Source organism: Panthera uncia, assembly GCF_023721935.1.
Source record: "Panthera uncia isolate 11264 chromosome B3 unlocalized genomic scaffold, Puncia_PCG_1.0 HiC_scaffold_1, whole genome shotgun sequence".
NCBI lineage: Eukaryota > Metazoa > Chordata > Mammalia > Carnivora > Felidae > Panthera > Panthera uncia.
In genome coordinates, this window is record NW_026057582.1 from 99,148,515 (window position 1) to 99,162,989 (window position 14,475).

The following is a 14,475-nucleotide window of genomic DNA, read 5'->3' on the forward strand; positions in this document are numbered from 1 at the left end:
TGGGGATTGTCTCTCTCCCTCTCTTTCTGCCCTTCCTCCATTCTCATGCTCACGTGCTCACTCTCTCTCAAAATAAAACTGAAAAAACAAAAACAAAGCAGCTTTATTGAGGTATAATTTACCTACCATAAAATTCATCCATTTTAGGTATGTGATTCAATGATTTTCAGTAAATTTAGTGTTGTGCAACCATCACTACAGTGTGGTTTTACAACATTTCCATTAATTCCAAAAGATCCCGCCTGCTCGTTTGCAGTTAATCCCTGTCCACCCTTCAGACCTACACAACCTAATCTGTTGCTGTCTCTAAGACTTGCCTTTTCTGGACATTTCCTATAAATAAAATATAATATGTGATCTTTTGTGTCTGGCTTTTTTCCCTAAGTGTAATGTTTTTGTGGTTCATCCATGTTGTAGCAGCTATCAGTGATTACTGTCTGTTTACTATTTAGGGTTTTTTTGTATTATTCCATTAGATGGGTGTACCACATTTTGTTTACCCATTTGTCAGATGATTGACATTGAATTGTTTCTGGTATTTGGCTATTGTGAGTAATGCTATTGTGAACTTTTGGATACAAATCTTCCTGGATATGTATGTTATCATTTCTGTTAGCTAGATATCTTTGTGGATATGTATGTTTTCATTTCTGTTGGCTAGATAACCAACAGAAAAATCCCAAAGAGGAGTCAAAGTTAGAGCAACAACTTCTGTAAGTTTGTTACTGCAAAAGACAGCAGCAGTAGCAAAAGCAGCTAGTAACAGGAAGATGCTTTTAATAGTAATTAGCACCAACATGTTGAGTACTTACGGCACTGTAATGTAGTTTATATACAGAGTATGAGTTTTAGGGACACCTGGGTGGCTCAGTCAGTTAAGCATCTGACTTTGGCTCAAGTCATGCTTTCACAATTTGTAGGTTCAAGCTAATAGCAGAGCCTGGAGTTTCCTTGGGATTCTGTGTTTAGGTTGTTTTCACCTTTTGGCTGTGAGCTTGGGTGTGCAAGTATCTCCTTGAGACAAAATGTGACTTTTATTTTTATCCTTTTTTTTATTCACATATTTTTAAATATTTTGTTTTTTTAATTTTATTTTAGAGAACGAGAGAGAGAGAGAGAGAGAGAGAGAGAGAGAGAGAGGTAGCGAGGGAGAGGGACAGAGGGAGAGAGAGAATCTTAAGCAGGCTCCATGCTCAGCGCAGAGCCCAGTGTGGGGCTTGATCCCACAATCCTAGGATCATGACCTGAGCCGAAATCAAGAATAGGATGCTCAACCAACTGAACCACCAGGCAGCCCAAAATGTGAATTTTAAAGTATGAAAGTCATATCTTAGAAGCTGTTTAAAAAAAAAACAAAAAAACAGCATTACCCTGACATAAGAATCTTTGTCAAAGGGGATGAATAGATGGCATTAAAATATAACCTAAAACACGTAAGAAGATTTAAGGTAGGTATCAAAATTTAATAGAGGAAAATGAATTTTTCAGTAAATGGTTGGGGATAGCTAATTACCCATGGAGAGTGAGTGCCAGATTCTATTTATAATCTTATCTAATACCATAAACAAAAATTAGTTCTAGATGAAGTCAATAATTAAGGAAACACATTGAACAAAATATAGATGTATCTGTCCTCTAAATAAGGATGCACTTTACAAACTTAGAGCAATTTAGAAAAGAACTACAAAAGAAACAACAGATTTCATAATTTAAAACCAAAGAGTTGGGGTGCCTAGTGGCTCAGTCAGTTAAGTGGCCAACTCTTGATTTCAGCTCAGGTCATGATCTCCTGGTTCGTGAGTTCAAGCCCCTGCACCAGGCTCTGTACTCACAGCATGGAGTCTGCTTTGGATCTTGTGTCTCCCTCTTTCTGCCTCTCCCCTTTGCTCTCTCTCAAAAATAAATAAACGTTAGAAAAAAATTTTTTTAAGTAAGTTAAAAAAAAAAAGCTGCTTTGTATTTCTTAAAAGAATACCATATCTCATAAATAAAATCTATCTTGGGTAAAATTAACAGCAAATATACTATCTTTATTTTAGATATTAAAGAGTTATTATAGAATGTGAATATCTTACATAAGATCTTAATACCTTTAGATATTACAGGATTAATATTTCTATATAAGATCATGCAAATTAATATGGAAACTACTGGGGTGCCTGGGTGGCTCAGTCGGTTAAGCGTCCGACTTCGGCTCAGGTCATGATCTCACAGTTCGTGGGTTCGAGCCCCGCATCGGGCTCTGTGTTGATAGCTCAGAGCCTGGAGCCTGCTTCGGATTCTGTGTCGCCCTCTCTCTCTGCCCCTCCCCAGCTCACAGTCTGTCGTCTCTCCCTCTCTCAAAAATAAATAAACATTAAAAAAAAATTAAAATATATGGAAACCACTAAAAGTTGTAAAGAACAAATCATAAAAGGAAATAAACATGAAGATGCACAGATTAAGAGAGTAAGTACTGTTTTCACTATGTATGTTTAGCTCTGGTCTTTAAAAAAATTTTCTTTTGACAGGTAGGATTTTTACTTTTATAATGAATTTCATAGTCTTCAAAGTAAAAGTTTTTGTCTGTTAGTTTAAAACATTTTTCCTTTTTGTTTCCAGGAAGTATTGATGAAGATGTTGTGGTGATTGAAGCTTCCTCCACTCCCCAGGTCACTGCCAATGAAGAAATTAATGTTACCTCAACTGACAGTGAGGTGGAGATTGTAACAGTTGGAGAAAGCTATCGGTATGATTTTAATTCCTGTTTGCAGATGAAGTTTTAAATGTAAATATTTAAACATTTGTGCTGCAGATACTTGGATTCTTTTACCCTTTTTTTTTTTTTTTTTTTTTTTTTTTTTTAGACCTCATTTGAGCATAACCAGATTAGTGGTCTTCAAACCAGGTTTCATTAGACTCACCTGGGAAGAAAATAAAGTAAAATTGTTCCCTGGATCATATCCCGGACCAACAGAAAAGCACTGCAAATGTACAATGGGAGTTAAGAGTTAATGCTGCAGATAAACAGTAGTTTTACTTAGTGCTTTACAAAATTTAGTTTGTTTTATGATTCAGAGTTCATGAGCTTCTTTGAGTTTTAGATGTGAATAAAACATAAGTATTAGGAATGGTACTAAAAGTAAAAGTAGTGAAAAATATTAAGGAGTATTGATATTTATGTATTCATTTTTGTTCTAATCTATTTCAGGATTTCATTGATAGCAGTGAAATTTGTGCTATTAGGGCAATGTAGTATAAAACATATTTTTGTAATTTTTTTGGTTCTTCACTCAGTAATTTTATCTAAACCCTGAACTAAAAAATGAATGAAAATGAATGAAAAAATGAATGAAAAAGGAATGACAATTCCTTGATAAATAACTAGAAATAATATTGCCCTTTTGTGAATTACTTTGACCAAAAAAAAAAAAAAGAAAAGAAAAAGAAAAAGGAAAGAAGAAACCATAACACTATTCATTTTGTGCTTTAGATGATTACAGATATTGATACAAAAGGCAATCAAGTGTTCCTTTATTCCATTTGATACGCCAAACTAATCTATGGATGAACCTTGATTTTTGTGTTGGCCTGAATTTAGAAATGCATTTGCTCTTTGTGTTTTAATTTGTGTTATTTATTAATTTTTTTTTTATTTTGGAAGCATGTTACAAACATACTTAGAATGTGCTTCTCCATTTGTACTTTTCCATTGGCGTGCCGCTTCTAATGGCATGGAAGAGAGCACTCTGTAATGTATCTGTTTCAGTTTTAAATGATTTTCCTAGACTCAAGAAAATTAGTACTCCATGGTAGGTGCCACAGTTACCCTGTGACTGTATGTAGTGCTTGATACAATACTACTCAGTTTTTATGAGCTACAAGGATTGCTGAAATGAAGGACCTATCTTTGTGGAATTGGAGATCTTTCTTGTCATGGAGGTGCTTAATGTTTAAGCAGATGCATTTACCATAGTAATGGACCACGATCTTGAAAAAGACACACAGTGCTCATGACCCATATTTATTTTCCTTACTGTTACACGGGGTATTAACTTTGTCACTGTTTAGCTGGCTTTTGGTCTTTCCTCTCTGAGAATGCATCCAGGGCCTCCTGGTTGGCTCAGTCAGTAGAATATGAGACTCTTGATCTCAGGGTTGTGGATTCAGGCTCCATGTTGGGTGTAGAGTTTGCTTAAAAACAAGATCTTTAAAAAGAGAGAGAGAAAGAATGCATCTGTGTTTCAGATTCTTTAATTTTAGGATTTGACAGTTGTCACTAATCACAGGGACCACTAAGGCCTCTGTGAAAACTATTCCTTATACATCAGGTTTTTAGTATAATATTTGAAGGTTTCATGAACTGCAAAGTGGACCTGGAACTTTAATGTGTTCATTAAGAGCCTCCCAGAAATAATAGACTATTTAGTCTCATTACAGTCTCTTGGTTTCTCAAGAATTTTAAGTTGTGATCTCTCTTTTCATCCAAAACCATTTCATCCTGAGACATTTGTTTACTATCATGCCTTGATCTCCACAATTCTTGCTGGAATGCAGCGTCTTTTTTTGCTGTGTCTCCAGAATTCACCTTTATACTCCTGGTTACTTGAGAATTTCATTTTACAATTAGAGCTTTTTTCTAAATTCTTAGGCTCTACAATTCATTTTCAGCCCCGGTTCTTTTCTGAGTGGTCAAGCCTACATCCCTGATGACTATATATTAACGGATCTGGTTCACCCTTTCCATACAAGCTGACAATAAGCTTCTTTTTTTTTTCTTAAAGATAATTTTTTTTTTTTAATAATCTCTATACCCAACGTGGGACTTGAACTCACAACCCCAATATCAAGAGTTTCATATTCTTCCAAATGAGCCAGCTAGGTGCCCCTGACAATAATCTTTAAGCAGTTTTACATTCAGTTTGGGCAAGAGGAAAAAAATCAACTCATAAGCCCCACCTTTTTAAAACACTTATTTTTCTCCTGAATCTTGAATAATATCCCTCTGAACCCTCAGTTCAGACTGTTATACTGAATCCTTGAGTTTTTTTTTAATACTTAGAGATAATTTAGTGGAATACAACACGATGCACTTAATAAAAGATGATATCAGTGTTAGGTGTTGAGGGTTTGTGGTTACATGCTTTAAAAGCATAAAGTGGGGGTGCCTGGGTGGCTTAGTCGGTTAAGTATCCAACTTTGGCTCAGGTCATGATCTCACAGTTTGTGGGTTCGAGCCCCGTGTTGGGCTCTGTGCTGACACCTCAGAGCCTGGAGCCTGCTTCAGATTCTGTCTCCCTCTCTTTCTCTGCCCCTCCCCTGCTTGTGCTCTCTCTGTCTCTCTCTCTCTCAAAAACAAACAAAGCATAAAGTGGTTCAAACAAGTGATGTTTCTTATGACTACCAAACTAGTAAACTAGCTGTAACTATCCTTACCTGTCCTAATCCCAGAAAATCTCTGGTGCCTTGAATCTTTAAAAAAAAATTTTTTTTTTTAATTTTTTTTTTTTTTAATGTTTATTTATTTTTGAGACAGAGAGAGACAGAGCATGAATGGGGGAGGGTCAGAGAGAGAGGGAGACACAGAATCGGAAGCAGGCTCCAGGCTCTGAGCTGTCAGCACAGAGCCCGACGCGGGGCTCGAACTCACGGACCGTGACATCATGACCTGAGCCGAAGTCGGATGCTTAACCGACCAAGCCACCCAGGCGCCCCTAAAAAAAATTTTTTTCAAATGTTTATTTACTTTTGAGACAGAGACAGAGCATGAGTGGGACAGAGGCAGGCAGAGAGGGAGACACAGAATCTGAAGTAGGTTCTAATCTCTGAGCTGTCAGCACAAGGCCCAACATGGGTCTTGAACTCACAAACCGTGAGAACATGACCTGAGCTGAAGTTGGATACTTCACCAGCTAAGCCACCCAGGTGCCCCACCTTGAATCTTTTTTAGGACAATACCGGAAACTTATCTTGGTTTAGGACTCTCAAAGCCATGTTTTGCAAATTCAGTCTGGATTCAACATACAAGATTGTGTGGGTGTTATTTAATGTTTAACATATTGATGTTTTTGTTACTTTACCTGTGGTGAATAATTTCAGGTATTAAATAAAATGTAAATACTGGATTACAACCCGGTGAGTATTCAAAATAACCATTGAAAAGAGAGCAGCATTCTTGAAACAGAATCCTGTATTTTATACCAGTGATTGGTCTCACATATCATTTCACATATTCTCAGGTCAGTTGGTTGGTGAACATTTGTTGAACATTTCATTCAGCAAATGTTTTATTGAATGCCAGGCATTGTGCTAGTCATAATTTTTAATTCTGTTACCATTATTTCCTTGGAGAAGAAACTTTATAACTTGAACTTCACAACATGTTTTGTAAGAAAGGCTTATGATTTCTTAAGAACTAAAATTCTTGTTCATTTTTTTATGTTTACTAATTTAATATTGATGTCATTTAAGGTCTCGTTCAACTCTTGGACACTCCAGATCTCATTGGAGCCAAGGTTCAAATTCTCATACAAGTCGGCCACAGGAGCCACGGAACCGCAGTAGGATCTCTACTGTTATTCAACCCTTGAGGCAAAATGCAGCAGAAGTTGTGGACCTTACTGTTGATGAAGATGGTAAGTTGGATTAGTAACAGTGTAGAATTAGGAAGAGAACTGATAAAATCAGATACCTTTGAAGCTCCTAAAATGAAACTCCTGCCACTTCCTGTTAATATTATTAAACTACTGGAAAGTTTTTGGATATTCTAATCTTATTTTTCACTTGATATAAATACCTCAGTTTATAAATTGTGCCTAAAATTCTTTCATTGTTGTTGCTCAGTAGTTATTTTCTTAGGAAAAAACTATTTTTTACAGGTGGTAGTTTGAGCTACCTTCAGACTTACCTATTACTTTAATTTATAATATTATTGTCATGCTTTAACTTTGCTATGAAAAATAGAAGTGACAGGGATGCCTGGGTGGCTCAGTCGGTTAAGTGTCCAACTTTGGCTCAGGTCATGATCTCGCGATTCATGGGTTCGAGCCCCACGTCAGGCTCTGTGCTTATAGCTCAGTGCCTAGAACTTGCTTCAGATTCTGTGTCTCTGTCTCTCTCTGCCCATCCCCTGCTTGCATGCTCTTTCTCTCTCAAAAATAAATAAACATTAAAAAAAGAAAAATACAAATGACACTTTTTAAATACAACAGAAAAGCAACATAACTTGAATTTACGTGGTTAATACTGGTTATTTGAAATGTCAGAATTGCTTTAAAAATTATGTTATCCTCTAATATTACCAGTACCTTTGTGCTTCTTGGCTGTGGTGTTTTCTTTCGGCTTACAACTGCATCCAAGTAACTAAGAAAAGAAAGCTAGAATTGGAAAACAGGTGAAGGAAAGTGGTAGCATGTATGAATATATGAATATTTAGGTGTAGATTTTCCCACTTAAGTGAAAATTACCCTCAGATAGTAGTTAGTTACATCTTAGAAGGAAAGGGTCAGTCATAATTTCCTTAAAAGAAGATGATAAGCCTTATATGAATTTGTTAGCTTTAAATTGGAGGAAGGATACATAAGATAGGTAGGAAGAAAGGCCTGGTACAATCAGCTCTTGTATGGATTGTTTGCAGCTTGGGTGATCAAAGCTTTCAGTGTATGACTACTTTGAATTAAGATGTTTATGAAGAGGTAATTTACTCCTATTATCTGCATTTCATTGAACCATGTCTCAGCTTTTATTTTGAAGTGCCATAAATTATCTGTAAGACAGTGATTAATATATTATTAGGGATTCATTTAAGATTACTCAAAGTTAATTAAATTAGGATTACTATGTTGGAAACTCTGTGTGTTTTCCCTGTGATGTCTGCCAGCCAGTAAATAGGAAAAGGTGACAGAGTAGTCTTTTAACCCATTGGAATTAGTTCGACCAGAATACTTTCACTGGGTTATAAGTATTCCAGTGATCATTAGATGCCTTCTTCTCCCTACTAGTTTCTCTCATTGGAAGACATCTATCTTATTAAAAGTAAGTCCAAAATATTGAGTATATCAGTTAGACCAATGGTTCTTAAGTGCTGACCATTTTGTGTCCCTGAAGATATTTGGCAATATCTGCAGACATTTTTGGTTCTTACAGTTGGGGAAGAGTACTGCTAATGTCTAATGGGTTGAGGCCCAGGATGCCATTAAACATCCTAAAAGGCACAGGACAGCCTTGCCGGTACTGACTCCCATCTCTAGCAGAAAATTACCCAGCCCAAACTGTCAATACTGCTAAGGTCAAAATGTTAAATACCATTTGCCAATAAACAGAGGTTCCTTCCTCCCCTTTTTATGTATAAGGAAATATATTTGTTTATGCATCCAGAGTACAGTGTCCCATGTAGATCAGCAGGCACTATTTGTGTTTCAGGAATCCCCTCAGCACACTGCATTGTATAGAATAGTTTATCCTCTCATTCTGTATCACATTAAGAGAGTCCCTTCTCAGATCTAATTGTTGTGACTGTGCTTTGGACAGACTTATTTTCACCTTTTAAACAACTGTTTCAGTCTGAAATATAACTTGTACATAAGTTAAGGTCTGCCTGATCAAAAAGAATGAAATCTTGCCATTTGCAACTACATGGATGGAACTAGAGGGTATTAAGCTAAGTGAAATTAAGAGACAAACATCGTATGACTTCACTCATATGAGGACTTTAAGATACAAAACAGATGAACATAAGGGAAGGGAAGCAAAAATAAAAACAGGGAGGGGGACAAAACATAAGAGACTCTTAAATATGGAGAACAAACAGAGGGTTACTGGAGGGATTGTGGGAGGGGGGATGTGCTAAACAGGGAAGGGGCATTAAGGAATCTACTCCTGAAATCATTGTTGCACTATATGCTAACTAACCTGGATGTATATTTAAAAAATAAATTTGAAAAAAAAGAAAAATCTGCCTGAAATTTCTTTTACTTTCTTTTACTTTCTACAAAAATTTTACTTTTGTTAGAAAGCACTGATGATTATCAATATTTGCAAACAAATTTTTGAAAAAGGCATGTAAGAAAGAGACGAACACAGTGTTAAAAATCATAGCTAATGTTTAAGTAGTTCCTATATGTAAACCATTATACAGAGTGCTTTATATGTGTGACCTCAGTTCATCCTAACAATAGTTGTGTGAGGAAAATTCTGTACTTTCCCAGTTCTACAGACGAGGAAATGGAGAGTGTTTAAGTAACTTATCTATGACTGTAGTGTCCATGCAGTCTGACTCTAGAATTCATTCTGTACCAGAGAAAGTGTAATTTGTAATACTGGTCTGATAGCCTGTGACAATGTATATGAAAATAGTAAAGGGGCTTTTACTTTCCTTTTCTCATTTTCTCCTTTGTGATCAGAAAATTTACATAATTGTTACTCAAAAGACTGTGGTAATCACCTGAATGTTAGAATATGCATATATGTTGATTTTTTTTAATGCAGTAATTGTATTTTAGTAGCATGTCATTTTAATGTTGCATGCTAGCTTTATGAAAGCTTTTAAAGTTTAATAATTATAAAAATGTTACCATGAATTAAAATATAACCCATTACCTGATCTATTTTGAAATGCTGATTAAACATTTTGTATTTTGCAGAACCTACTGTAGTACCAACCACTTCTGCAAGAATGGAATCACAAACCACAAGCACTTCCATTAACAATTCAAATCCATCTACCTCTGAGCAGGCCTCTGATACTGCTTCAGCTGTCACTGGTAGTCAACCCCCCACAGTGTCAGAGACTTCAGCTACTCTTACAAGCAATAGCATGACTGGTACTTCCATAGGAGGTATGTAATAAAGTGGGGGAGCACCATTTTTCATTACTCTTTTTAGGAAAAGTATTCTTGTTGCTATATTAGAAAGAGCATATTTGTAGAATAAATCCTATGTGAGCAAAATAATGTCTTTAGAATTAGACTATGATTTCATATTTCAGTTTGTGTGCTATATATTACCAAAGTGTCATAGCTCAACTGAAAGAGATCAGTGAGAATGAAATGGCTGACCAAAAATATGAGCAACAAAAGAAAAAATAGGTAAATTGAATTTCATCAAAATGTAAAACTTTTGTACATCAGAAACATTACCAAGAAAGTGAAAAGACATGGCCACAGCAACTTCTTACTCAACGTGTCTCCAGAGGCAAGGGAAACAAAAGCAAAAATGAACTACTGGGACCTCGTCAAGATAAAAAGCTACTGCACAGCGAAGGAAACAATCAGCAAAACTAAAAGGCAGCCAATGGAATGGGAGAAGATATTTGCAAATGACATATCAGATAAAGGGTTAGTCTCCACAAATCTATAAAGAACTTCTCAAACTCAATACCCAAAAAACAAATAATCAGTGAAGAAATGGGCAAGAGGCATGAATAGACACTTCTCCAAAGAAGATATCCACATGGCCAACCAACACATGAAAAAATGCTCAACGTCACTCATCATCAGGGAAAAACAAATCAAAACCACAATGAGATACTACCTTGTACCTGTCAGAATGGCTAACATTAACAACTCAGGCAACAACAGATGTTGGCGAGGATGCGGAGAAAGAGGATCTCTTTTGCACTGCTGGTGGGAATGCAGACTGGTGCAGCCACTCTGGAAAGTAGTATGGAGGTTCCTCAAGAAATTAAAAATAGAACTACCCTACGACCCAGCAATTGCATTACTAGGTATTTATCCACGGGATACAGGTATGCTGTTTCGAAGGGACACATGCACCCCAATGTTTATAGCAGCACTATGAACAATAGCCAAAGTATGGAAAGAGCCCAAATGTCCATCAATGAAGGAATGGATAAAGAAGATGTGGTATGTATATATGCAATGGAGTATTACTCGGCAATCAAAAAGAATGAAATCTTGCCATTTGCAACTACGTGGATAGAACTGGAGGGTATTATGCTAAGCGAAATTAGAGAAAGACAAATATTATATGACTTCATTCATATGAGGACTTTAAGATACAAAACAGATGGACATAAGGGAAGGGACACAAAAATAATTTAAAAACAGGGAGGGGGACAAAACATATGAGACTTAAATATGGAGAACAGAGGGTTACTTGAGGGGGTTGTGGGGGAGGGTGGGCTAAATGGGTAAGGGGTATTAAGGAATCTACTCTTGAAATCATTGTTGCAATATATGCTAACTTGGATGTAAATTAAAAATAAATAAAACTAAAAAATAAATAAATAAATAAATACAACTCTGGAAAATAAAGGAAAAGAATGACAGAAGTGACTGCATAAAAATTTAAAATATATGGGCCAAGGGCACCTAAGTGGCTCAGTCGGTTGCACATCCAACTCTTGGTTTTGACTCAGGTCATGATCTCAGGGTCATGAAACAGTCTGGCATTGTACTCATGTGCTGGGCATGGAGGCTTCTTAAGATTCTCTCTCTCCCCTTCTCCCATTTTCCCTCTCTCCACCTCCTGGCCACTTGCTCTCTAAAAAGAAAAAAAAAATACAGGTCCTGATACATAATGTAAGCAAAAATTAAAAATCAAGAGAAAATATTTGTAATATATATCAAACTATGAGTCTCTGCAATATCCACCATGACTCCAAAAAAGGGGTAACAAAAAGACAAAATGAACAATGTAAAAATAGCAAAATATATAATGAAATAATGAAAGAACATTAAAAAAAAAAGAAAGTGAAAAGACAGCCTACAGAGTGTAAGAAAAATACTTGAAAATCATATATTTGATAAGGGTCTAGTATCCAGAATATATAAAGAGCTTACACAGCTCAACAATTAAAAGACAGATAACCCTAGTTTAAAAATGGGCAGAGAATTTGCGTAGGTATTTTTCCAAAGAAGATACACAGTTAATCAAGAAGGACATGAAAACAGCATACTTAGTTATTAGAGAAATGCAAATCAAAACCACAGAGAAGTATTACTTTATCTTCATCAGGATGTCTGTTACTCAAAAAAAAAAACAAAAAAACAAAAAAACAACAACAACCAAAGAACAGGAAATCAGAAAATAGCCAGTGTTGACAAGAATGTAGAGGAATTGGAACCCTAATGAACATCTGGTGGAAATGTAAAATGGTGCAGCTGCCTTGGAAAACACTTTGGCAGTTCCTCAAAATGTTAAACCATAGTTATCATATGACCTACAATCTGACTCCTAAGTATGTCCTCAAAACAATTGAAAATGAGGATAGGGGTTTTTAAAAAAGCTTGATATCCATTTTCTCAGTTTCTTTTTTTGTTTGTTTGTTTTTTGTTCTTTTGATGTCATATCTATGAAACCATTTCCTAATCCAGGGTCGCAAAGATATTCCTGTATGTCATTAAGTGTTTTCAGCTCTTACCTCACATTACTATGTTTCAGTTAGCAATGATACCTCTGGTACTTTCTCCTATGAGATATTTATTTATTTATTTATTTATTTATTTTCCTATGAGATGTTTAACTGAGCATTAAGCTAGCCTTCTTTGTTTCCTGGACAATGGCACAGAGATAGGAATTTGCTGACCATTTATTAACAGCGATATTATAGACCCTGTATCTCATAGATTGACTATATCTATGAGCATTAATAATGAGACCACCTTATGCTATCATTTTTTATTTTTATTTTTTTAATGTTTATTTTTGAGAGAGACTCAAAATAAGATTCTCTCTTATTTTGGGGAGGGGCAGAGTGAGAGGGAGACACAGAATCTGAAGCAGGCTCCAGGCTCTGAGCTGTCAGCACAGAGCCCGATGTGGGGCTTGAACTCACAAGCAGGGAGATGATGACCTGAGCTGAAGTCGGATGCTTAACCAACTGAGCCAGCCAGGCACCCTATTTTTTACTTTTCATAGTATCTTCCTTTTTACAATATTCTCATAAGTTATATTGAGTAGCTCAGGAAATTGCTTGTGGCTGGATTAGGTCTCCCTTCTCTGGGAAATTGAGAGTGGAAACCACAATCCAAGGAGGTTTCCCAAAAGTGTCTTTTAAATACTATATTCTTTGAAAAAAAAATGTAGGCAGAAATGAAATGGGCTAATTTTTATTTCATTTATTGAGTGTATACTCTTTCCCAAGTACTATACTGAGTGTCTTCTGTATTGTTTTATATATTATTATTTAATCCTTAAAAACTTTCTTGTTAATATAACTCTTCCCATTTCAGAAATGAAGACATCTGGAAGTTAAATACTTTCATCAAAGTCAATAATAATCTTTGAGGCAAAGTTGAACTTTTCTCATTCACTCCTTTCCCCTGGTAGCTTTATGTACTCTCTTGTCTAGGTTTTATGTGACACAGTCCCAACTTTATTTCAGTTCTGTCTCAAAGCTTTTATCTCTATTTATTTTTTAAGACTCTTGTTGCTCAGAATTCACATTTTATATCTAACATAGTGATGACATTACTACCTGAATGGTTTTCTCATGATACTATTTTACCTATATTGATGATTACCTTTGGGATAGACTTGTTTGTGTTGTATTTCTCTGGACTAGGGGAATCTTGTTCCAGGCCAAATTGTTTTCTGTATAAACCTGATAGAAGTACATACAGATATTCAGACTATATTAGGAGCACTCAGTTCTGCTGGCTTCATTTCCTGCTAAGACTCTATAGAACTTGTTCTGTAGAGTTCTTTAGATTCTATTCTTTACTTTGCACCTTCTTGCATATTTCCAACCTTGAATCATTCAAGTCATCTAACTACTCCTATCAAGGTTTTTAGATGGGACTGGTGAAAATCATAGAACTAGGCAGATTGGTGCCTCATAAATTTATGGAATCTAATCTTGGGCTTTTGGTAATAAGTTGCCATAGGGTGATGTATCTCAGTTAATTCCCTGTCCTTCTTCTCCTTCCTTCTTCCTGCCTTCCAAAAGTTTCTCATTCTCCTCAAAACTGTGATTTCCCCAGGGAAAAATAAAAAGTAAATGAAGGTTCTTGAGCACTCATAACTTCCAGCCCTCCATGAAAACCTTTATATCTATCCTTCTCTCCTAATTCCTGGTCCTTTAACTCTTTCCTATCCCTTCCAGTCCCTTTATTCATCCTCTACCTCTTGTCCCTTCTTGTGTCCTTGACCTTGCTTTAACAGTTATCTTCTCTATGTCTTCAGCATCTTTATTGGTTCCATGACCTTAGTATGCATGTGTACATTTGTGTCAAGTCTGTATGCACTTAAAAGGGTCTTCTGTATCTTAAACTCCTTCCTTTAACTTGCTTCTGACTCTTGTTAAAACAAACATGATGTTAAAAAACCTGGCAGTAATCTCATCTCTGTTTTCTCCCACAGCCTTGTTCATATCCTTTTTCCCTGGCCCATCTCATAACTGCACATGTTTTCAACTACCTTGTGCAGTATGCCAGTGACCTTACATTTTGTGTTTCCAGAGCCCTCTCTTTGTTTTAAACTTTTATATCCAGCTGCCTATTGGACATCTCCTCTGGACCATTCTTTAGTCACCTC

At 36.0% G+C, this 14,475-nt stretch overlaps 1 protein-coding gene across 5 annotated transcripts in view; it reads left to right on the forward strand.

Moving 5' to 3' along the window:
- RNF111 (ring finger protein 111) overlaps window positions 1-14,475 on the forward strand; it is a 91,573-nt gene that overhangs the window by 51,988 nt on the left and 25,110 nt on the right. For all 5 annotated transcript variants that reach the window (XM_049613706.1, XM_049613708.1, XM_049613709.1 and 2 more), the window contains exons 3-5: window positions 2,602-2,728; window positions 6,451-6,614; window positions 9,621-9,815. In XM_049613706.1, the coding sequence (XP_049469663.1) occupies window positions 2,602-2,728; window positions 6,451-6,614; window positions 9,621-9,815 (486 nt within the window). The remainder of the gene's footprint in view (window positions 1-2,601; window positions 2,729-6,450; window positions 6,615-9,620; window positions 9,816-14,475) is intronic.